The sequence below is a fragment of the Eufriesea mexicana genome, unplaced genomic scaffold, assembly GCF_001483705.2.
Source record: "Eufriesea mexicana isolate 0111107269 unplaced genomic scaffold, ASM148370v2 scaffold956, whole genome shotgun sequence".
Taxonomy (NCBI): domain Eukaryota; kingdom Metazoa; phylum Arthropoda; class Insecta; order Hymenoptera; family Apidae; genus Eufriesea; species Eufriesea mexicana.
In genome coordinates, this window is record NW_016909085.1 from 527,348 (window position 1) to 549,875 (window position 22,528).

At 37.3% G+C, this 22,528-nt stretch overlaps 5 protein-coding genes across 9 annotated transcripts in view; 2 read left to right on the plus strand and 3 right to left on the minus strand.

Moving 5' to 3' along the window:
- HnRNP-K (Heterogeneous nuclear ribonucleoprotein K) overlaps positions 1 to 1,159 on the minus strand; it is a 108,009-nt gene extending 106,850 nt beyond the window's left edge. For all 5 annotated transcript variants that reach the window (XM_017899561.1, XM_017899559.1, XM_017899558.1 and 2 more), the window contains exon 1: positions 1,056 to 1,159. The gene's annotated coding sequence lies outside the window, so the exon portion shown is untranslated. The remainder of the gene's footprint in view (positions 1 to 1,055) is intronic.
- A 181-nt stretch (positions 1,160 to 1,340) lies between these two features.
- Positions 1,341 to 1,970, plus strand: LOC108547154 (uncharacterized). The gene is made up of 2 exons (XM_017899543.1): positions 1,341 to 1,392; positions 1,516 to 1,970. Exons 1-2 carry the CDS (start codon positions 1,341 to 1,343, stop codon positions 1,968 to 1,970), a joined length of 507 nt encoding a protein of 168 aa, XP_017755032.1.
- A 237-nt stretch (positions 1,971 to 2,207) lies between these two features.
- On the minus strand, positions 2,208 to 5,282 carry LOC108547165 (uncharacterized). The gene is made up of 3 exons (XM_017899555.1): positions 5,080 to 5,282; positions 2,604 to 2,807; positions 2,208 to 2,527 (listed from the first exon to the last, which is right to left on the minus strand). Exons 1-3 carry the CDS (start codon positions 5,172 to 5,174, stop codon positions 2,260 to 2,262), a joined length of 567 nt encoding a protein of 188 aa, XP_017755044.1. The 5' UTR covers positions 5,175 to 5,282; the 3' UTR covers positions 2,208 to 2,259.
- Positions 5,283 to 7,959: 2,677 nt separating this feature from the next.
- Positions 7,960 to 14,379, plus strand: LOC108547155 (pupal cuticle protein 20). The gene is made up of 5 exons (XM_017899544.1): positions 7,960 to 8,142; positions 10,986 to 11,265; positions 13,062 to 13,220; positions 13,755 to 14,030; positions 14,201 to 14,379. Exons 1-5 carry the CDS (start codon positions 7,960 to 7,962, stop codon positions 14,311 to 14,313), a joined length of 1,011 nt encoding a protein of 336 aa, XP_017755033.1. The 3' UTR covers positions 14,314 to 14,379.
- A 519-nt stretch (positions 14,380 to 14,898) lies between these two features.
- LOC108547156 (ATP-binding cassette sub-family A member 1) lies at positions 14,899 to 21,064 on the minus strand. The gene is made up of 16 exons (XM_017899545.1): positions 20,453 to 21,064; positions 19,975 to 20,374; positions 19,733 to 19,900; positions 19,471 to 19,658; positions 19,231 to 19,395; positions 18,992 to 19,103; positions 18,767 to 18,921; positions 17,180 to 18,686; positions 16,985 to 17,110; positions 16,696 to 16,914; positions 16,347 to 16,619; positions 15,968 to 16,272; positions 15,739 to 15,886; positions 15,452 to 15,662; positions 15,161 to 15,374; positions 14,899 to 15,075 (listed from the first exon to the last, which is right to left on the minus strand). Exons 1-16 carry the CDS (start codon positions 21,062 to 21,064, stop codon positions 14,899 to 14,901), a joined length of 4,980 nt encoding a protein of 1,659 aa, XP_017755034.1.
- Between the last annotated feature and the right edge of the window lie 1,464 nt (positions 21,065 to 22,528).

The following is a 22,528-nucleotide window of genomic DNA, read 5'->3' on the forward strand; positions in this document are numbered from 1 at the left end:
AGGGAGTATGTTTCGACGCAAAAACTACGTAAAACCGATTTTAATTCCGCACCAGAATTTTACACGATAAATCTATTGCTCACTTATACACTCCCAGCCGTTATCGTATCCATAAAAGCAACCTCTAGATGCTATTTAATCAGAATTCACGTATTACCTAACGATAACGCAGAATATACCGTATATAAAGCATTATGCAAGTAAACACGTGATACGCAAAAAGTATTGTGTCATTCATTATGGAATATTTTTTCCATACATTGCTACGCCTTGCATTGGATAACGCGAGTTAGATAACGAAAAGTCGTTGAAACGATACTATAAAGTTATTCTTCCGGATTCGAATTACATACACGACGAGCACTTGCGAATCATTCGACGAGATTAACTCGAATGCAAAATACGTGTACTCGGTTCAGCGTTAGAAGCTATATACCATCCATTCTGAATATGGCGCAAAGCAGCAAATGCGATACGTACAGTTTGTGTTCTTATCAAACGAGATAACGTTCGTAGAAATATTGACGCGTTGCTCTCTTTCATCCAGTCGATTTGTCAGAATACGACACTGAACGGTAGAAAAATTGATCGAATAAAAACCGGTACACAGACACCGCATGTCCGCGCGTTCATGCTACGGCAAGATACACGAATATCTACGGACATGTTTGGCCTGGTCGCATGGCCGAAATTATTGACTTAGCTGTCGGTTCAAAGCGTCTAAAAATGCACGGCGTAGAATTACCGCTGGAAAAACATCGAGTTCGTTATCGTACTCACTATATAACCTCAACGATTTCGTTAATGATTCGTACGATTTCCTCTACGGAATTGCTATGAATTTCGGATTCGAAAAAGACTCGAACGATCGTCCTACGGCTTGACCACGCGTACGGAAAAGGGCTGACGTGCGAGGGTCAGAAACTAACCCCCAAAAAAATGTATACGTCGTCCCTTCCGAACGAAACACGCTACGCTGGCGTAATCACGAAAAGCACGCAAAATTTGGCACACGAACGAAATAGGATTAAAGTATAATAAGATTTTCGACTTACTCGATACGTAGAAGAACTCCAGAACTCGATAAACCGGATGAATTCTCACTCACAAACACGAAACTTTACAGCAATCACGGTACAATGGCGAACAGCGGGTGCGTAGCAGGGACTGAGCTAATACTCTTGCCATCTGTCGAGCATTTTGCCAAGTTACCGGCAAAAAGAACGTCTTCCATTGGTCGATCTTGACCAATAAGAATTCTGCTTCGGTTTACGCGGGAATGCTTTGGCGCCACAGCGGCCATATTGAAAATTCGTTCAAACTGCAGGTTGACATACGAAATGTCGGAAAACGAAGACTGCAAAAATCATAACGTTGAACAATCATCACCTGGTAGTATAAAATTCATATTTCACTCTCTATTTCTTATAATTTCGAATACTTTTTATTATAACGAATTATTAAAACGTTCATAAATAATATAACATTTAAATATTACATTGGGAAATGATATAGTTCGACGAAAATGGAATTTTTATCAATTATACCGGATGGATAAGGAGATAGATGATATTAAAACACAATTATTAGAATGTGAAACAGAATATGAACATACAGAGATCGAAATATATAATTTTGATCAATTAAAAAATAAAGGAACATACGTATTGAAAAATGTGGAAAGACAATACAACAATTTGGATGAAGAATTAAGGGGAATTCATAGCAATTATATAAAATGTATTGAGAAAGTAAATTTCACAAATGGAACTATGCAGCAAACAATGGATTCTTTAACGTTAGAAAGAGATAACTTAAAAAAAGAATTGGACGAGTTAATAAAGACAGCAGACGAAAATAACAAGAAATTGATGGAAATAGAAAAGATGATTACAATCCAAGAGGTACATTCCGTGTATATATATTATATCAACTCGATGGACCGAATTTTTATGTATATTTATTTGTAGAAGAAGAATATAGCACTGACACGAAAATTGAAACGAATTGTAAAAAATGTACATATACCACCAAATTTAAAAGACAGGATAAATATGATCTTGACTGATCCTAGAATTACTAATGTACAAAATTCTAATCAACCTAGAGACTAATAAAAAAATTGTCTAACTATAATTTGATTATATACTATAATAATTCATAAAGTTATAAAATAAAACATATTATATATACATTAATTGCTGATTTCTTACATTATCTATTACTTATTTGAGATTTATAACCCTATTCTATTATCAGTTATTCGCGGTGTAATAACGTTATGCATTTTTCTAAACCTTCCATCCTTTTTTCTAATAAATCTTGAACAATGGATGATCTACTTAGGGATCGCGTTATGCTATCATTAATGGTCATTATTTCTGTTCTCTTATGCGTAACTTCTTTCATTAAAATTGCATTTTCTTCTTCTATCTCGTTTACCCGTTTTTCCAACAACTCGCTTTCTTCCTTGATTATCTGGGCGTCAAGTGAACGTAAATGTAAGAATATGTTACCTGGTGGTCTCCTAAAAGAAAAATACATTAACATTTAGCAACCAATAATAAATTAATGTCCAGATATCGGTAAATATTTTAGCTCACCAGGCATCTTCGGTCACGGATGAATCTAAGTCTATCAATTTTGCAACTTTCTCCAATCCATCCTGCAAGCTTCCTTCTCTTAATATGTCTTCTAAATCTTCGGTCATATTATCGAGAAGCTCCTTGCACAGCGCTTTGTACAACTTCTGCACGATATTTGGTTTCGACTTCAGAATTGTAAGAATATCTGCAAAAGCATCTCCACTGAAAAATTTTCAAAAACAATTCAAATATTCGTCAAAAGTAACTAACCAAATGGAATGCAAGTTTTATGAATTTTACAACATCCTAATTACACTTTCTTACGAATGTTAATTACTCTCCACTTAGACTCACTTAACGTAATTGCAATTACTCATACATGGAAACATATAATACAAACGATAATACATCTTGCTCGTATTTTCTCATTTTATTTCGCGATTGGTTTCATTAACGTGAGATCGGATTGTAACGAAAATGCAAGTACGCGTTATTGCGTGTACAACTCGAGCGAGAAATATTCCTTTTATACCAACACCTGGTCAAATAAACGTGAATGATGTACGTTCAATGATGGTTGCGCGCATGTAGTGGCTCTACTATCGCTGGGATCAAATTTTTCTTTGTTTACCATCCACAATGGATCGCGCGATTCAATGGGGGAAGGAACCAGTATCCGGACGAGCCAATCCAGTTCTGTAGTATTATAAGCACACAATAGTAACCCGTAATCGCGTTGCACAATTTCCGGAATTTTTGTGTATCAGCATAATGATTAACGAGAAATCTTTCCCAAATTATGAAAGTGTAAGAGACTAGGTGGTTCATCTTTATTAATATGTAATACAGTGTAATTTCCAAAAAAATTTCACACATTTAGAGAACATTATTCGAGATTAATATACAATTTATAGGCCGATATAATATACATGTTAAATATACTATGCATCATATTTTTGAGTAGGATGCGTAAGAAATTACGAACATGAGACCACACCTTCGATTCTTCTTCCGTTGATTTATGCGCACTCAATCAGGCCGGGACGGGTGCAATTTGATGTCGATACTACATATTTGCATTAGTCCTGACCTAACCGAGTACGCTTCGTAACACGTTCCTCCATCGTTGAATCTCGACTGAATAATGATAATCTTCTCTTCACTTCTATGAGGTCATCGAGAAAAAATGTTACCGTACGTTTCGATATCGAGAAATAGAATTGCACAATTATTAAGAAAACGTGTAAATAAAGAAGATAAAGTATGATAATGAAGAATGCAGTCGTAGAACACGTTCGTCACTGAATTATTTCAACGTGAGAATAACGGACGAGCTGAGGCACACGTACGATCCCCGCGACACGTACTGTACGAATGATGGAGCCGAACGATGGTGACCACACCAGGGACCCTTTGTTTCCTCGAACACTTCGTGGAATTCTTCGAAGGTCAACTGGTGTGTTGGGTTTCAAAGAGCAGCAGATTCTGGGAAGCGAGAACCGAAGGGAACCAATTTCGAAAATCGACCGGTCGCGCCCACGGAACCATCAAACAGTAGTGGACAATTGTTCGGCCACGTGAACATCGACAAATTAACATGCGACTTCCAGCGAGGCCAATGACATCGAGTAACACCATCGCTCGTTTGGGTCATTGGCGATCCCTCCTCCTCCCCTTCCACCTCTTCCTCCTCCTCTTACCGCCGATAAACGAAACATCAAGCTCTCTAAAATGTATTACTACAACGTTCTGGTCGGCCCCCGCTGGTTATGCGTTCCCTTTGGCTTTGTTAATTAAAGCAGCATTCTTGACCGCGGCTCGTACTTGACACACTTACGTTGGCAATACTGTTATCGTGTAAACGTACGCGAGAACAACATAACCTGAAATTCAACAATAGCCTGGCAAAACCTGGTTTCGTACTATAAAGCCTGCAAATATTGTACGCTTCACTTGTTTTTCGTACTTGCTTCTCAAGTATCATGTAGTAGTATCTTTATGTTCTATGGTATTTATATTTTGTAGCCTGATTATTGAATATACATTCGCTAATTCTATACAATCCGATTGTCCAAAGTATATTTTGCACTAATAACGTTTAGGATTCCTTCTCGTTTATTCACTATTATATTTATAGATAGAATTTACGCAACAAACATCACGTAACATTATTATGCAAATATTATATTTTTTCTGATATGTATATATATAAATAAAATTTATAAATAAAACGTACTAAATGACGAAAATGAAATAAAAAAAATTTCAAAGGTTTGAAAATTAATTGATTGCGCATGCGTCTGTATAGCTAAAAGAACCGCGAACACCACACTACGATGGGTTGCATAACCTCCAAATATAATTCCTATACACGAAACATTTTAGCAAGGTACTATAGACAATATGTAATACGTAAAGTAGTAATAAACAGTACACTACTATGCATCGGAAATGAGGAAATTTTATATATTTTATTCAAAACAATGTTGCTTACCTCACCGATTCTGCGATGTATTTAAAGCTATTTAAAATTGCGAGCCGAAACAGAAAAACATTGTTTGGATACCTCTGTTCCTGAACCTCCTCCATTCTTAACTGAATTAAGTATAATTACGAAGTTCTCGAATTTCAGTAACTGGACACTTCAACAAAAGCTGGGTATAACGGTTCTTCCAATCTACAGAATGCGAACCTCTACTTTCGCGTCTCAGAACTGTTGGAAATAATTCAAATCGTTTGAAAGTATGCCGAGAACTTCGAAGTAGTTTGAAACACTGCCTATAGATGGCAGTTACATGCTTGAAAGCAGCTTCATTTCGATGTTACCAACATTTCGTTGAGAATTAACATGTATATCCTGATATTCAAATTTTTGGAAGAAAAATATTTCCCATGAGAAAAAAATATAAAAGAAATAATAAAAATATAAATGTAAATTACAATATAGAATCTTACAGATACTTTTAAGCTATGCGTGATAATTTTTATGCGTGATACATCTTTTTCTAAATATCGCTATTGAAAAATAATTATATTAGAGAAATATTACATTTCGAGATATTAAAAGAAGTAATTCTAATAGCTGGCAACAATTAAACATCTAAAAGTTACTCGATTAAAGTGAAAATTATTTCACGCAAATAAAACGAATAACAAGAATAATAATAAAGACGGAATGAAAGATACATGTATATCTAGCAATGAAAACAGATGCTGTGACGAGTCTCGCAATAACTTACTTAAATCTAATTAACATTCCATTCAAACTACACACGAATGTTACTCGACTATCCTAATCACCTGTGTCACTATTAATTAGACCTAACGTCGCATCAACTTTAATTAGCATGTATTCCTTCCAGTGAAATCTACTAAATATGCAAGACACGAGAGAATCGCTATTACACATTTTCGGAGACATACTGCGAATGATCAGAAATAAATTAGACAAGAAATAAATTCATTTTCTTCATTTGTTGAAAAGACAAAATTATTTCTAACACCTTGAACTTAATACCACCATCAGTCAGAGTTACATGCTAAATTTTCCATATAACAAGCATAATACAAACGGATTGAACTCGGGTTCACATCAGGTTCGCATGCTTTGACGTCGCAGGCGCGCGTCGTTCTGAGCCAACGGTTCGAAGGACTTGCTCTTATACTCCTCAGCGTCCAAGGCGAACAGGTCGGGTCCGGGAGTCGGTATACAGACTAGAAATTGGATCATCTAGCTTCATAGCTCGGGGCTAATGGTTTTCAGCTTCGTTACAGCATGACTGCACCCCTACCCTCGGCGAACAGCAGTGTTACAAGCGTTCCTCTGTGCCTTCAGCTTCAAAGGTCAACGTTGACGCTAGAAGAAGAGACGTTCGCCGTTACTGTAGATTCTCAAAGTAGCTCACGTTGAGTTGAACCGATGTGATGCTCCTCCGTTCCATTATGCAACCGGTCTGAACTATATTTTCTTTCCCCGTAGCCGTGAGCCAGCTCACGGAGAGAAGGCTCAGAGCGCTACCGTGGGCACCCATTCACTCGCTCACTCCGGAGACGACCCTCTCTTAAATCGAGAAAACAGCATCACCTCGACGAGTCTCGATCACGTCGATTGCGGGATCATGGAGGATCCCGGATCGAACGATCGCGATACGTTTTCAAATTCCATCGACCAGGATTCATCAGTGGCGATCTCTGACAAAAGACGGGTTTGCCAACGTTTCTTTGTTCTCTGGGTCCTTTTACCATCCTCATCCTGCTCGATTACATCGTCCGACTTGGTCGTAGCCCGGAGGTATCTCTAGGCAGAAGGAGAAATGTTTAAATTTTACACGTTGCCGTGAACGCGAAGCGATTATCGTCACGATGGTGCACTCGGTATCTCAGATGAAAGTACCAGCACGTATTTTAAGAATTCCAATGCACGAGAATCCTCCATCAGTTGCGTCAGGCTGCCGCGTAGAATTACGAGAAGATAGCTGGAACGTGTGCTCGTCCACTTCGTCATCCTCCCTGTTATCATCGCTATACCGTCCACGCGGTTGCGTCAGGATGTACAAGAACTGCCTAAACCGCAAATTTCTTCCCCCTTCATCGACCTCCGTGGCGTAGTTCTTTCGAAATGATCATCCTTACATCGAGATGGTAACAAAGCAAGGCTCAGGAGACTCCATTGGAGGGAGGCATTATGCGTGCAGTCCCTCCTATTCGAGATCATTATTCAATAACGACGTGTGAGCCGCTTCCTCAATTCTGGTCCGTGTCTTATTCTCTTAGAATCTGTAACGTGGAGAAAGTTGATCGGAATTGTCGCCCGATTATTCTGATTACGAGAATACCGTCCTGGCACTGGGGCACGAAATCGTTTCTCCTCGCTCATGCCTATACCGCATTATGTACATAACTGCAATTAGCCAACCTATCAAACCTGTATGAGAATGTTTCTTAACCCATTAAACTTCAACCTCTTCTAGATGAACGTACATTTCTGTTGCGATATATCTGTTGCGTAGCGTATAGACTGAAATCTGAAATACGCCGATAGATCCACCGATGGATAGATCCTGAACGAGACAAAGGTTCCGATCTTCTCACTGGACAGACGAAGGACCCAGCAGTATAACCGATCTCTGTCCCTAAACAGAAACACCAGGAAAACAATAAGAGGGTTAAAACAATGTGGAATTCCTTCTGCAAGGTATCACAGCAGCAACTCCATATTCAGTCTCTACCGCGATCAGGTGTCTGAGCGTGGAAAACGATGGAACATTGTACCGTAGTTTGCTTATTACTCTAGGCTAGGATCTCGTCTTCTCATGCACGATCCTTTTTTGGCGACAGCGCCCAACGTTGGAGTGGCTCGTTGAGCATCGAAACCATGGCGGAACAGTTCTCGATGAAGCGTTTCGCCGATGAACCTCACCTCTGGCATAACACGAGCAGCAAGATAGATGAATGCGCGGATAGCGCGCCAAAGGGCTGGGTCTTCTCAAAGCGTATCGGTGTGTTCGGCGACTCGATCCGTTTAGAAAGCATCCTAGTCTATTCTTTCCGAGCCCAGGTATACATTGTCTCGAACGGTCGCGGTATCCTATTATCGAGGCTCTGGCTCACGATTGCCCTGTTTTTTGCGCTAGCCGCACCCCTGCTGCATCGGTTAATTCGAATGGCTCGCAACCGAGCGATCCCTATCGATCATCGGATCACGCTGATTTCTGTATTCCGTCCAACGTTTCTGCTCCATTCCCGATATCCTTTATCTGATCCTGCCAGAGATGCTTCACGGATCGGGTCTGGTACCAGTGATCGGTAGATAAGCGTATTAACCCCTATATCCAAGTGTCAGCCTTAACCAGCTACTTGTCTCAGCCGAATTTGAAGAATTTAGTAGCCGACAAAACGAAACACGGATAAGGTCATCGGTTCTCTCCTTTGTACGAGTTTTCCTGAGAAACTTAATATCTCGTTTGCCGTTGGAGAACGTGAAGCTAGTGGAGCGGAGGCTGAGCATGGAGCGGACAGATGAGAAATGCATGGGAAAGAGCGATGTGATTTATGGTTTTCCGTAGAACTGATTTTACTTCTGCCTCGGTACCAGTCGCTTTGTCGAACCATCAAAGCGAGTCCGCGAAAGGCACGGGACTATAAATCGATTTTAGAAATTAAAGAGTTTACATAACTGCGAGGAGCATACCGAGATAACTCGTTGGGGGAGTGAGATGGATTACCTCACCGATTCAGCAACTTTCTTTCACAAACGCTTATTATAAGCATCATAGGAAGAAAGTATGACCGATTACGCAAGACATTTCACTCACCCTTTAGGTGATACACGTGTGCTATAGCGGCCGTGACGTCACAGCGAGTGCATCGGAAGGATGCAATCCTTGAACGGTCCAGGTAGACCACATAAGTATATATCCTAAGTTAAGATCGGAATTGCAAATTTGCGCGAGCATTAATTTCAATTCCGTGCACGAATCATTTTTCTTTAGCGCGATTTTCTTCTCTCTCGCGGTGAATCCTACGGTGTACACAGAGAGATGAACACATTCTCACGGGTAGCAATCATATCCACTAATACACGTTTCTCACCAATAACGCAACATCAATTAGCGTTTCTATACACCGCAATAACGAAGACTGTCTGGGGAAAGCTCTCTAATTATAAGCTTTAAAATTTACTTTATATAAAAGCGATAAAAAATATCGTCGATCTACGTTCGTGAGAAAGATCAAAGGGACCGTTCGATAACGAGGACCATGTACAGACAGCGCAATGAGAGTAACAGAGGGTTAATCGCATTGATGCTCATGGAGAAACGAAAAATCTTTAGCTGGCAAAGATTAGAGCGATATCTGTGTGCACGTCACTGCATATCGACCGGGTAAAAGTGAACAGTCCGAGGACTGAACAAGGAACTAAGATGTTCACTTTGGTCCGCTCGGAGGCAAAATCGAAGCGACATAGACGAGAGAGGTAAAAGATGGTTATTGGGAAGCGATCACGTCGAGGCGTCTGCCTGAGAGCGTGAGTACGGTGACCCGAGGGGGAATCGTTAAGCGGAAAGTTACGTGCCGATCGGTAACACTAGAGACGATTTGGAGCGGCCTCTTGTGTACGTACGTATTCGCACACCTATATAAAATTACGTACCAACGGTACGGTTGATGCGCAACGCACCAGGTTGCGCAATGATCGCGCGCGGTTACAGAGCGTGCGTTGCTCTCTATAAGCCATCCCATCTATCGTGGATGATGATGACGTTGCCCGCGACCCCGTGGTTACCGCGTGATGTCGGACACGAAATGACCGATATAATTACAAAGATGGAACTCACGCGTCCTAAATCGCAGTTGAACGTCGCAATCTTCGATATCACAGAGACCGCCGTGCTCGTCGTCCCCCTCAGACACAACTCTCCGTCTCTTTTTTCTTTCCTGATTGTCTTTTAACGATCAAAGTATGGTACCCCGTGCTAACCTCTCTTTTTCTGACAACCATGGCTGTCGATCCCTTCGCTTGTCTATGATTTCTTATACATACCAATCTCGGTTCACTTTCATGTCGACCCGATTAGCCGACCTTCAGGTCCGACGAGAGATGCCCGCCGATCTGTATCACCTGGCTTGCGCAATCACCCCTCATCCTACATCTCTCACCGAGAGGCTCATCTTCGGCCGCCTTCTCCCTCGGTTTTCTTCGATTCCTTGTCCCTCCTAGAACTCTTTCTCCGTCGCTCATTCGTTAACCGAGTTCGCGAACTTCGCCGAGGGACGCGGCACCGGGTGTTCACCAGAGTCGATGCTGTTTCTGAGAGTCTTCCTCCTGGGTGGGAGGAAGACGATCCTCCGGCCACGGATCGGTATATAAGCACGGTTGCTTCGACCTGAATCTGCACAGACCAATTATTGCCATCGTTTGGCGATAGGACGTTCCACTGTGCGACCGGTATCATCGGGGAGGTTCGCTTTTCACACAGATCGAACAGTTCAACGGCGAGATGAGATCGGTACGAATCACAGTACGACTGTTTTTTCCCGCGCTAGGTGGCGTATGTTCGCCGCTTTCGATTGTCCATCTCGATTCTTCGATGGATCGCGATCAGTGCTATCGAACGCGTATCGACGTTTTATTTCGATTAATTCTACGACGTATCCCTCGATATTTTCGTACATTTAAAAAACTCAGTAATAATTCCGTCCTCACATTTTCCTTCGATATCGAATAAAATCGGTGAAATATGACATAGTGTGGTTAGGAAACTTTTTCAGTGAAGCTACGAAAAAATCGTATACTCGATTTCGACACTGTAATAAGTTGGAAAACGTTTACGGTTTTCCAAAAAATCTACTCGAATTGTACTTTTTCGTAAGTCCAAGTACTGACAACTATTTTAACAGCTCGCTGTCGCGTTACTGGCCATTGTGGGTACGTGTTACGCGGCCCGACTAGACAACACTTACCTTCCCCCGGGCAATGCGGGTAGCGCAGGAGGTGCAGGATTGATACAAGCTCCCAATCGTGGTATCGGAGGTCCAGGTGGTCCTGGTGGACCCGGTAGACCAGGTGGTGGACCAGGTGGACCTGGTGGCCCGGGTGGTCCGGGTGGACCAGGAGCGTATGGCGGTGGTGGTGGTGGCCCCTTCGGCGGCGGCGGTGGCGGAGGTGGTTATGGTGGACGTAAGTATAACGTTTTCATTGCATTCTAACCTACAATGTGAAAACCAAAGTGACATAATTATTTACATATTTATTATTTACGTTTAATAAGTTATCCGATAACGAACAATCGAATGTTCGATAGTAATCGCATCTCTTGACTCGGCCTAACCTCTTTTCGCAAATGTTCCGTTCAAAATTTGCCCATTACAATTTTCGTCATTTTTTGTATTCGATGTTTCAAAGATAGTTTTCTACAAAGCGAACAGAATTATTCATTTTCCCATAACGGATTACTATACTTTATGATGTAGGTACTTACCGCGACAAAATTACATCCTATAATACTATAATTATATATGTAGTGTCACGTGCTTGACTTTAATGCCGTCGTGCACGCCGATATTACGTTTAACGAATGCCTCATTGCCTCCTTACAGATGACTTTTCCAGTTCAGTCATCGTCGCGTCTTTTTATTATCTAATCCTAATATCAGGTTTCCGAGTGAAAGGTAATAATAATGATTTCATGCCTTTTGCGAGAAGTGATTGCGACTAATACTGTCATCGAACCTATACCATATGTGGTCTCGCGAAATTAATCGCGATATTCGTGCAATATCCGCAAATGACTATTTTCTCGTATTTTTCGATTCAATTTTCATCTCGACCGAACGAAAAGCTCCGGGCTTTCGGAGCTTCTTATTTTCTTCTTTACCGCATCCTCGGTCTACGTAGGAGTACAACTTTTTTGCACTTGCACGTTACACAACTAAGAGAAAACGTATACTTAACCAGAGTATTCGTTCAGCGTACGCATACTCTGACGTTATATATTGTTTTTTCTCTCGTTAGCTAGAACGATTACTTCTCGTCAGCGCAAACATTTCACACATCGTTAAAATCATTATCGTTGTAAAACTGGCGGATGAAATCTAATAAAAATGAAAGAAAAATGTTAGACGTAACAAATTGCTCAATCGCAGAGGGAATCACCGGGTCGTTTGCTATACTTTGTTTCGGCAAGACGCGCATAGAGAAAATCATTCGGACGATCGCAGCGCTGCGTTGCGTTACACCAGAAAAGAAGAAACACGAAGAAAGGGAGAAATCGCGCGATGAGAGACAGTTGGTCGGTCGAGTTGCATCAAAATATGTAAAGTATGCCGTGAAACCGGGGCCCGTGTCATGGGGACGAAAGAAAAGTGAAAACCGCGGGTATAGCGCGAAACACCTAATCACTTTATCCCTCGAGGCGCTCTTCTAATGAAGACACACCAGCACGGTCCCAAGTAACCGCGCTCTCGAATCTTCGTACGATTCGACGATGGTGAGAATCCGTGCTGGATTGCGAAAATAAGAACATCAGTGCGTCTCGTGTGTGTCTCCTTTTGTACGGCGTCGTCGCGACCGACCAAGTAATTAGGCCCCATTCAGTTACGGATTAATCTCGAATATGTTTGCGGATTTCACCGCGCGTGGCGCAACCGCCCAAAGGATTGCACAGATACGCTGATTGATAAAAAGTCGATTATACGTGACAGAACATAAGATGCGTTCTATCTGAATCGAAGCAAGCTCTGGCTGACTAATTGTATCTATTAGAGGAACATGCGTTCATGCTAGTTTTTTTTTTGACATCTCCGACCGGTCGATCATCAACTTTCTCAGGGATGCTTAAAAGTCAGTCGGAGAGAAAGGGTAACCGAGTCAATCAAAGTCTGTGGTAACTCGAATATTTTTATAGGTAACGAGACATCGCCCGGGTTGATTTATTTATATAATATTCTCAACATTCGTTCGTGTTTATGCTTCAGCTGGTGGCGGCGGCGGAGGTGGACCAAGGGGAGGGCCCGGAGGAGGCCAAGAGATACCTATCGTCTCGTTCAACAATCAGAATGGCGGTGACGGCAACTACCAATTCAGCTACGAAACAGGAAATGGTATCAGTGCGCAAGAAACGGGTCACCAGCAAGGTGAGATCAGGGCCACTCTCGTTTCCCAACAATGATATCCTTCTCGTTTCTTTCTTTCGCGGTTCGTCGCTGCCATTTTTCGCTGTTATGAATATTCCTATCCATCATAGTACGCGGCCTCGGATCCTTCTGTTTACAATGGAACCGTATCGATGGACGCAATAGCACTGCAACTCCTAAAATGTGACTTCCATCCAATTCGCTCCCGACACACTTTAAGTACTTTCTATCGATATATCTCTACTTTACTCGTAAAACAGAGCTTTCTCAAATCGACAGTATCCATACATCTTTTGTGGAAAATATAGACTCTTCGACGTGTAATATGGTATTAAGAAGATTTTCAAGAAATTACACGAAAAAACGACAGGTAATCACGTGTCCTAATTTCGACCAATTGAATTTGCAATATCGGACAACCATCACTACTAACATTAACAAACTGGAAAGCCGCAAAAATAACCAATGTGTGGTGCAATCCAATCCGAGAGCACCTGTTGCGTTAAGTATTCACGTGTTGTCTCGCTTTCCTAGGTAACTCGGAAGCGGTGAGCGGATCATATTCGTACACCGGACCTGATGGTGTACAGTACAGCATCAGTTACACCGCGGACGAAGAAGGTTTCCATCCCCAAGGCGCACATTTACCCACTCCACCTCCGATTCCGCCGGAAATCCAACGAGGAGTAGAGTTAGCACTTGCAGCTGAAGCCAGAGGCGAAAATCAAGATACCTCCGGTGGTGGAGGTGGTGGCGGTAACGGTGGTGGTGGCAGTGGCGGTGGCGGTTATTCACCAGGAGGTGGTTACAGTGAGTTTCAGCGAAGATATCTTACTCGAAGAACGTTTTCGTAGACGGTAGAACTATTTTTCCAGTGAAAAAATTTAAGAAAAGCATAATTCTTGATAACCAGAATGGTTCTATTGATAGAATAATTCTTTTTGATTTTTATTTACCTTAAATTGATGTCTTTTTGTTAGCAGGAGGCGGTGGAGGTAGTGGCGGCGGTGGCGGTCGAGGAGGAGGCGGAGGTGGTGGACCTTATCAGGGTCCAAACTCGTACCAAACAAGCTCGGGCGGATACCATTACTAGACGACAACGCACAAGTCATTACGTATTACACGATCAATCTTGTTCCATTACAGTAATATCATTTAAAGGCGGACGTATGTACATAAGGATATATCGTTTATGTAACTTTTTTATTTATATAAAATATGAGAACCTTAGTTGTGTCATTCTTTCTTTTTTTCCTATTTTATTATTTTAAGTTTCCACTTTCTTGCTGACAACGCTGTTGCTGTTGAATCCGATTTATATAGAGTACGTTAACGTTTGTTTGGTTTTCTATAACTTTTTATTAATGTACATTATTATTGTAAAATAAGTTACATTCAATATTTGTTCAATATATGGAAAGTTCAAATGTACAACTTTGAATACGTCGATTAATTAATGCACGCAGCGAAGTAGCTAATACCTAAATCACAGTAAAGTCATCTTTTAAATTACACAGGCTTACAAAACATACTTTACAAAAAAAGAAATTCAACAAAAATATACATTTGTGTCAACACACAATATTGATACTTTTACACATTATTATTATTAATATAATATTATTATATTATATAATAATATTATTATTATTTACTAATGATAATATTAATAAATAAATTATTTATTATTATTGGAGTACATTCCTGTAGCAATCTGAATGAAAAGTTGCTCCAATGTAGCAGACAAAACTGAATAATCTTCGATACAACTGAACTGGCGTTTCAACTTGTTCATTGTGCTGTACATATTTTCCCAGGTCGTTCCAATATCACGTACATGATACGCGATAAGACCCTACAAATTAGAGAATAGAATAGCATCAATGGAGACTACATAGATATACATCTATAAATTTTTCACATTGGCCCAGAATCCTTACCAAATTCTCATCTCGAATTTCACACGGTAAAGAAGATTCTATAATCCACTTTATAATTCTGACATCATCGGCCTTTCGATTCGGATTTAATTTCACGTAAATATCGTAACCGGCGCCGAATCGTTGCTTTAATTCCGGAATTGCACCGATGCAAACCGACTGACCTTTCACCATAATGACTAGTCTATTGCACAAGGCTTCGTATTCTTCCATGCTATTATGAATATTTTTTTATGCGAACAGGTTAATACAATAATTTTTAGCAACGTACTGTCAACTCGTATGAAGTACCTGTGAGAAGTAAGTATAATAGCTTGTCCCATTGTTTGGCAGGATTGGAGTATATTCCAAAGCGACCTTCTAGCCACAGGATCAACTCCTGTCGTTGGTTCATCCAATAGAATCAGAGTTGGATTTCCAATAAGTGCTATCGCAATGCTCAGACATCGTTTATACCCACCGCTATAAGTACCGCTTGCTCGGTGCATACAGGCATTTAAATCTAATGCAACAAATACATTTATAAATCAACAGAGAACGATTGCTTGAAATAAATGGAAAGAGCAGATGTATCTTACTTAGTCGATTAATCCATTTATTAACTTCTAAATCCACTTTTGATTCTGGAATACCACGAAGCAAAGCAAATAATCGTAAATGATCGAATGCATTCAACGAATTAAGCAATGCATCGGTTTGTGGACAATATCCCATTTGACCAAGATACTACAAAGACGATTTATAATAAATAGTAATATATGATAAAAGTAATACGCATAAACGAATGCAACGAAAATGATAGCTTACATGTATTCTATTAGTCTGAATTTCTAGGTTTCCGAAGTACATCGTACCATTGTTTGGTAATTCTTCACCAGTTAACATTCTAAACATAGTACTCTTGCCGGCGCCGTTAACGCCAAGCAATCCAATGCATTCACCTGACTTTATTTGAAAATTAATTTCTTTCACTGCCATCATATTACCGTAATACTTGCTTAATTCATGAACTAAACACAAATTATCGCTGTTGTTTTCTGGATTTTCTGAGAAATTGTTGTGAATCATGGGAACTGTTCTAGACCTATCCTCGTTTATGTTTCTCGCTGCACCTAAATATTATGTAAGTTTTCAATTAATCTCTCCCGTCAAATTATCTAAAGGAAAAATTTCTATGGTGTTATACCACGATTTTTCAATTTTCTGATTTCTAATGCCACTCTATCTTTCTCTTTCTTCACTTGACCGTCTTCTATGTTGCATGCATACTTTAAATTTTTATTCCGCATTTTAGCATAAAATATTTGCGGTAAACGTTCTTCTAAAATAATAAGTATGGCAAAATATATGAATGGTGTGAGACACAGGAATGTAATGCATTCTTTCAAGCTCATATCACGGTCATTATCAGAAAAGTAAGAAACCTGATTCTTGCATACTCCATCCGCACAGTCCAAATCTAAGGAAGTTCTTGATTATCTTTCACATAATTCAAATAGTGTATTCGTTAAAATATATTACGGATACATTCATACCGCAACACATGTCTGAGAAATTAAGGCAAAATGCATCTAGTAATTGATTTGGTAATCGACGACATCTCATGTTTTGCAGCGCTACGTTGAAGAAAGAAAAAAGTCCCTGAAATAGGCTCACATGAGGTATTAAACCAAGTAGCCTCTTGTGGATCGAATGTAAAACTCTTAGATTATTGAAACTATGAATCAGTTGGTGTAAAATATATTGTAATAAAACTAGAATATAATAAAATGATATTATTTTACTTAATTCATATATTCTTTATGCTTCTAGAATATAACTTACCAAATCCACTTGGTAAAATACTTAATGTAGTTATTATAGTGTTTCTTGATTTATTGACAAAACTAAAAATATATGATATAAACAACGAATTCATGCCAAAGAGCAACAGTAATAATGCCACTATCACTGAAAAAAAAAAAAAAATATAATAAGAATCATTTTCTAAAGTATGCAATAATTTGGAGACTATCTTACATATTTCTATCTTGTAGTATAAGCGTATATCCAGCATAATATCCATGAAGTAAAACCCTAGTATAATAATAAGTATGGATACTGCAAGAACCAAGAAATCGAAAGTAAACATGGTTAACCAATACGAGAAAGACGTAACTCCTGTCATTCTCTGCAACTGCTTTATTTTAGTTTTCGTTTCTTGGAGAGGATGAATAGCAAAAAGTGCCACAGTAGAAAAGAAAAAACAGCAGAAAACAAATACTCTTAACAAAGGTTCATGTTCTGGTATGTATAATGTCATTGTGTATACATCAGTTGGAAATTTTTGACTAGAAATATGGATAGAATATTCTTCTCCCACCATACTTTTAATTAGAGTATTTGACAATAAATTCACAGTTAGCGGAATACTATGAGTTGCAAGTCCAGAATAAAAGCCATTAGCATACAAAACTTCTCCAGATGTATTAAATTCCGCAGAAACAATATAATTATTTCGGTATTCTGCAATATCTCTCACCGCTCGATCCAATAAAGCTTGTGTTACGCTTATATTTTCTTCCGTCGCTTTTGCGAATCCGCCAAAATACTGTATTGAATTCTTATACTCTGTACCTATTGTTTCATTCGTAGACGAATAAAAAGCTTTTGGGTGTCTATACATACTGAGTTCTAATGGAAACACATCTGTTGAGTCATGGGGCATATCACAACTTAAGCCCATGAACACGACTGATAAAAGTGACAAAAACAATGTTAATAATGTGTTCCACAAATTTTTCTTAGTATACATCAGTTTCTTGTGGTACAATGCTAAAATTGACTGTATACACAATCGCCGCCCCTCCACTTTTTGTGACGGAGGAGAGAATAATTCGTTTAAGTGTTTCTCATTATCTTCATTTTTAATCACTTTTAAGAATACTTCTTCCAAAGTGATAAGTGATACGCTAATTCCCGTAATTCCCAAATTGTTTTTTTGGCTATCAACTTTATCTAAAGACAGCGGTAATGTTTCAGTATTAGGTACACTTAAAACGATCTTTTTGCTATCAACACTTATTTGTTGTGTTCTTGGATCAAAATTATTTATAATTTGATCTGCATTGCACCATGACTTTGTTGACAAAGTAACTTCTATGTGACCGTAACCATACTGTCTCTTTAGAAACATTGGTGTGCCATAACATTTTAATCGTCCTTCATGTATAATAGCAATTTGATCTGCGAGTATGTCTGCCTCTTCCATATTATGTGTACTAATTAAAATTGTTTTCTTTCCTCTTATCTTTAGCATAATGTCCCATATAACTCTTCTAGTTTCTGGATCCATACCTGATGTAGGTTCGTCTAGAATTATAGTACTAGCATCGCCGATAAGAGCCATTCCAAGACACAATCTTCTCAATTGTCCTGCAGACAATGTGCTTGGAAGAACATTTCTTTTTTCACTCATCTTTAACTTATTCAGTAAGACATTAACAGTTTCTCGGACGTTTTTTCGCGTTTTATTTTTACCTTTCAACTAAGAAACAATACAGGTTTTCAAGCTTTTTTATGACATTACTGAGAGTAAATGCTGCTTAACTTTAACTAGGTACTTACTAGACCAAAGAATTCTAATTGTTCAAATACACTTAAATCAGGGAATACCATATTTTCTTGAGGGCATAATCCCAAATCATTCCTAATGGATTGTAAATCTTTTGTAATGTTTTTACCATTTATGAGAACTTTTCCTTCAGTTGCACTTGTTACACCTATTTCAAAATAACTATTTTAAAAAATTTAAATATAGTACACTCAGTAACAGAAAAATCAAATTTCTACCTGTCACTATAGACATGAGTGTAGTCTTCCCAGCTCCATTATGCCCTAATAAAGCTGTTATTTGTCCTTTATATAAATCCATTGAAATTCCTTTTAATGCTTGGACTGCCTGCTATAAAATAATTACTATTAATATAATTACTATTATCACATGATATTAGGGACTAGTAGTTTATTACTAGTATTACAAATTAATAACAGTAATTCATCCAATAATTTTAACATGTTAAAAAACTTACAAACTTTCTGAAACAAATACTTTTATATGTTTTCTTAATATTTCGTATTTGAATTCCAGGAGTAAATGCACTTCTTCCAACTAGTTCAAGACTATCATTATTTATATTATCATAGTCAAAGTCTTCTATATCTTCATCGAGGTTTACTTTATTTTTCTTTAAAAACTATAAATTGTCATCAATAATATATACAGATGTAAGTATTTCGAGAATATATTTAGTTTTTTGAATATACTTTACCTTTAAAAAATAAAATGGACTTTTGCGAATTCCATATTTTCCTGGGTGTACAGCATTAATATATACAGTCAGAGAAAAATGTAGTAAAGTACCCAAAATAGAAAAAATAAATATAAATCCATTACATCCAGTAGTGTCATACTGTGTTTCCCCAGCAAAAAATATGTTTGACCATTGAATACCAGTCACTAAAAATTTTACATAATTAATATTCTGAAGATTACAAAGTATTAATGCAAGTACTAAAAACACTTTTACACACATTGAAGTTCATATGCATTTGTTTCTTGGAAGAACCTATATAATAATACATTTGGAAACAATATTCCCAAATATGGTATTACTGAAAAGGCTTCTTCCTTTTCCAAATTTATATGTAGCATAATGGCAACATTATAAATAATTAGCAGTATTGTTATAACAAAACGCGCTAAAAAATTTCATTATATATTACAATTATATTTCATTTCTTTCTATTTGATACATTTTTTTCAAAAAACATACGTTTTGAGAAATATGCAGCAACATGCATTCCAAATGATATTAAATGAGCAACATGAGCTGTAAGTATCAACCAAAATATAAATGTATTACTATAATACAAATAAGGATCAACATTTGGAAAAAAAGCATTCTTAAATAATATTATCATTGGTATTATATAAAAAATACTGAATACAATGCCAGCGATTAACCAACTTAATAAATTTTGATACGGTTTTACTCCATTCATTGCCATTAAAACATTTATACCCATGATCTTTTCTTTTGTTGCATAGTTTGTTTCTACGCAAAGAGGAAATAAAAATGCTATCACAGCAACTATACACATCATGTAGCCTAGTGATATATCAATCCGATATGTATGAACATATGGAGGATAAGGCATTTGTTGTATTGACATCTAAAATAAATGAAACAATATAAAATCATATGAAGTATCAACAGTATCTACTACTTAATAATTTGCAACATATAATACCTTTGTATTCATCATAGAATATGTTGCTTTGTGATTTATAACAGTTTCATCAACACATATTTGTAATTGTACAAATGGTACATTACTTAAATATATATTATGTGAATTCCTTTCAGGATCATAAAAATAGTTTTGGAATAATTTATATGGAATTTTAAAAGTATGTCTGATTTTATACCTTATATCAGTTGTATTATACTGTTCAAATACAAGGCCAATAACCTTAATAGTAGGATATTTCACTTGTAATTTTGTATAAGCATTAATCATATCATCCTCAGATGAAAAACCAATTACCATTTCACGTTGTAGTTTCAAACACATTCTGATATTTTTGAAAATACTTTTTGTATAAGAATTATCTGGTGCATAGTACACAAAGTTAAAATCGCTATTTATTACTGTTAATTCTTCTTTCATTTCTATAGGATAATATGAATTTCTATTAATCACATAAAGTGGTCGCATAAGAAAATCTCTGACATATTGTGTCAATATAAAGAGAATAATAGGTATTAAACATTGTAAAAATATTGTCGTTTTCCAATGCCTTCTTCTAACTAATAAATTTTTATACAAAAGCAAGCTAAGAGTTCTCATTTTATTTGCCATTTTCAAATCTTGTAAATTTTGCACCATATAAACCAAATTTTTCAATCATCAATCTAAGAATCACATATTATTTTAAGAATTTCATAGTTTAATATAGTCAATAACACAGTGTATATGCTGTGTATACTTATGCTGATAAGTTACACAATGCCATTGAAAGTTCATAAAAGCAGGATGAATAAATTATGAGAATTGATGTATGAATCATCATGTGTGGAGAGTTTCCTTTAATTTCCAACTGCAATTTTTTAAATTGCTTTTTTACTTTATATGTTTATGATTGTCAAAATGGTTGTATCTGAAAAAAGATTCTGGATATTACAAAATAATGATATTAGTTTCATTTTAAAGCAATATTATATATATATACAACAATTATATTTGTTATTTACATATATAAGATATATCCAAATAATAACTCTGTATTCATAAATAGCAACATCGCAAAATAAAAATAATTAAACAATATAAAACATATTTTATGAAATTATTAATGCTGCTGTAAATTAGGAAACTTCAATTTTAAATTAAATTAAATAAAACTTTCATAAAATAAAAAAAGGATAATTCAAATGAGATCAATTATTAATGTTAATTATTAACGATATAAATACCTAACACATGTCTTCTTTGAAATTTACAGCAAAAATTTTATAAAAATATTAATATCGCATTATGCACTGTTACATATTATATACATTTTTAAAAACACATAATGTAAGCAAACACAGCAACTGACTTTAGGCTCTTCTAGCTAGATGGTTTATTACTGAATATACACAATTACCATTATTTTCTGAGTCGCGCTGCGATTGCAAATTGAAAACATATAACACGCTTATGTGTCATTCATATACGTCACACAGCTAAGTTAGAATTCCCTAATGCCTCCATTAGATAATAGCTTAAAATAATATTATCTTTCAAGAAATAAAATAAGGAATAAGTAACTAACTTTGTCCGATATTCGTAGTAACTTTCGGTAAGAGTATAAGAAAGAGAAACCAGTCTTAAGGATAAGACATGCTGTCGTCAAATTATGACGTACGTGATAGCGTTATACACAGTGAACCGTGTTACTGCTATCGGGAAATCAAAGCAGATGCATCTGGCTATTAGCCAATAAATTATTGAACGCGAAATACTTGAACGTCGATTCATAAAAGACGTAAATACGTTCGAATTTTTTAATTTAAATAAAAATTTTTATTTACTATTTAAAATGCGATATATATTTTCTTAGTAAGATTAATGAAACAACAAGCTAACCGTTATTGAAGTTCATTTCTATCTGAATAATATATATGGCAATATACACTTGTAACGAACAATTGTTTTCGTATGTGAACATATGAAATTCGGGCTGATACAGTAAAATATTCCGTGTAATGAAAACAAATTTATGTCTTTAAATAACAATACAAAACTGTCACACGTTTTTTAAACCTAATAGGAATATTCTTC

Coding starts and splice junctions, on each gene's coding strand:
- LOC108547154 (XM_017899543.1), top strand. CDS start 1,341: ATGTCGGAAAACGAAGACTGCAAAAATCATAACGTTGAACAATCATCA. Junction 1,393..1,515: donor CGTTGAACAATCATCACCTG/GTAGTATAAAAT, acceptor GAAATGATATAG/TTCGACGAAAATGGAATTTT.
- LOC108547165 (XM_017899555.1), bottom strand. CDS start 5,174: ATGGAGGAGGTTCAGGAACAGAGGTATCCAAACAATGTTTTTCTGTTT. Junction 2,808..5,079: donor TACATCGCAGAATCGGTGAG/GTAAGCAACATT, acceptor AAAATTTTTCAG/TGGAGATGCTTTTGCAGATA. Junction 2,528..2,603: donor TCCGTGACCGAAGATGCCTG/GTGAGCTAAAAT, acceptor TTTTTCTTTTAG/GAGACCACCAGGTAACATAT.
- LOC108547155 (XM_017899544.1), top strand. CDS start 7,960: ATGGCGGAACAGTTCTCGATGAAGCGTTTCGCCGATGAACCTCACCTC. Junction 11,266..13,061: donor CGGAGGTGGTTATGGTGGAC/GTAAGTATAACG, acceptor TTTATGCTTCAG/CTGGTGGCGGCGGCGGAGGT. Junction 13,221..13,754: donor AGAAACGGGTCACCAGCAAG/GTGAGATCAGGG, acceptor TCGCTTTCCTAG/GTAACTCGGAAGCGGTGAGC.
- LOC108547156 (XM_017899545.1), bottom strand. CDS start 21,064: ATGGCAAATAAAATGAGAACTCTTAGCTTGCTTTTGTATAAAAATTTA. Junction 20,375..20,452: donor ATTCTATGATGAATACAAAG/GTATTATATGTT, acceptor CATTTATTTTAG/ATGTCAATACAACAAATGCC. Junction 18,922..18,991: donor ACTCATGTCTATAGTGACAG/GTAGAAATTTGA, acceptor ATTTTGAAATAG/GTGTAACAAGTGCAACTGAA.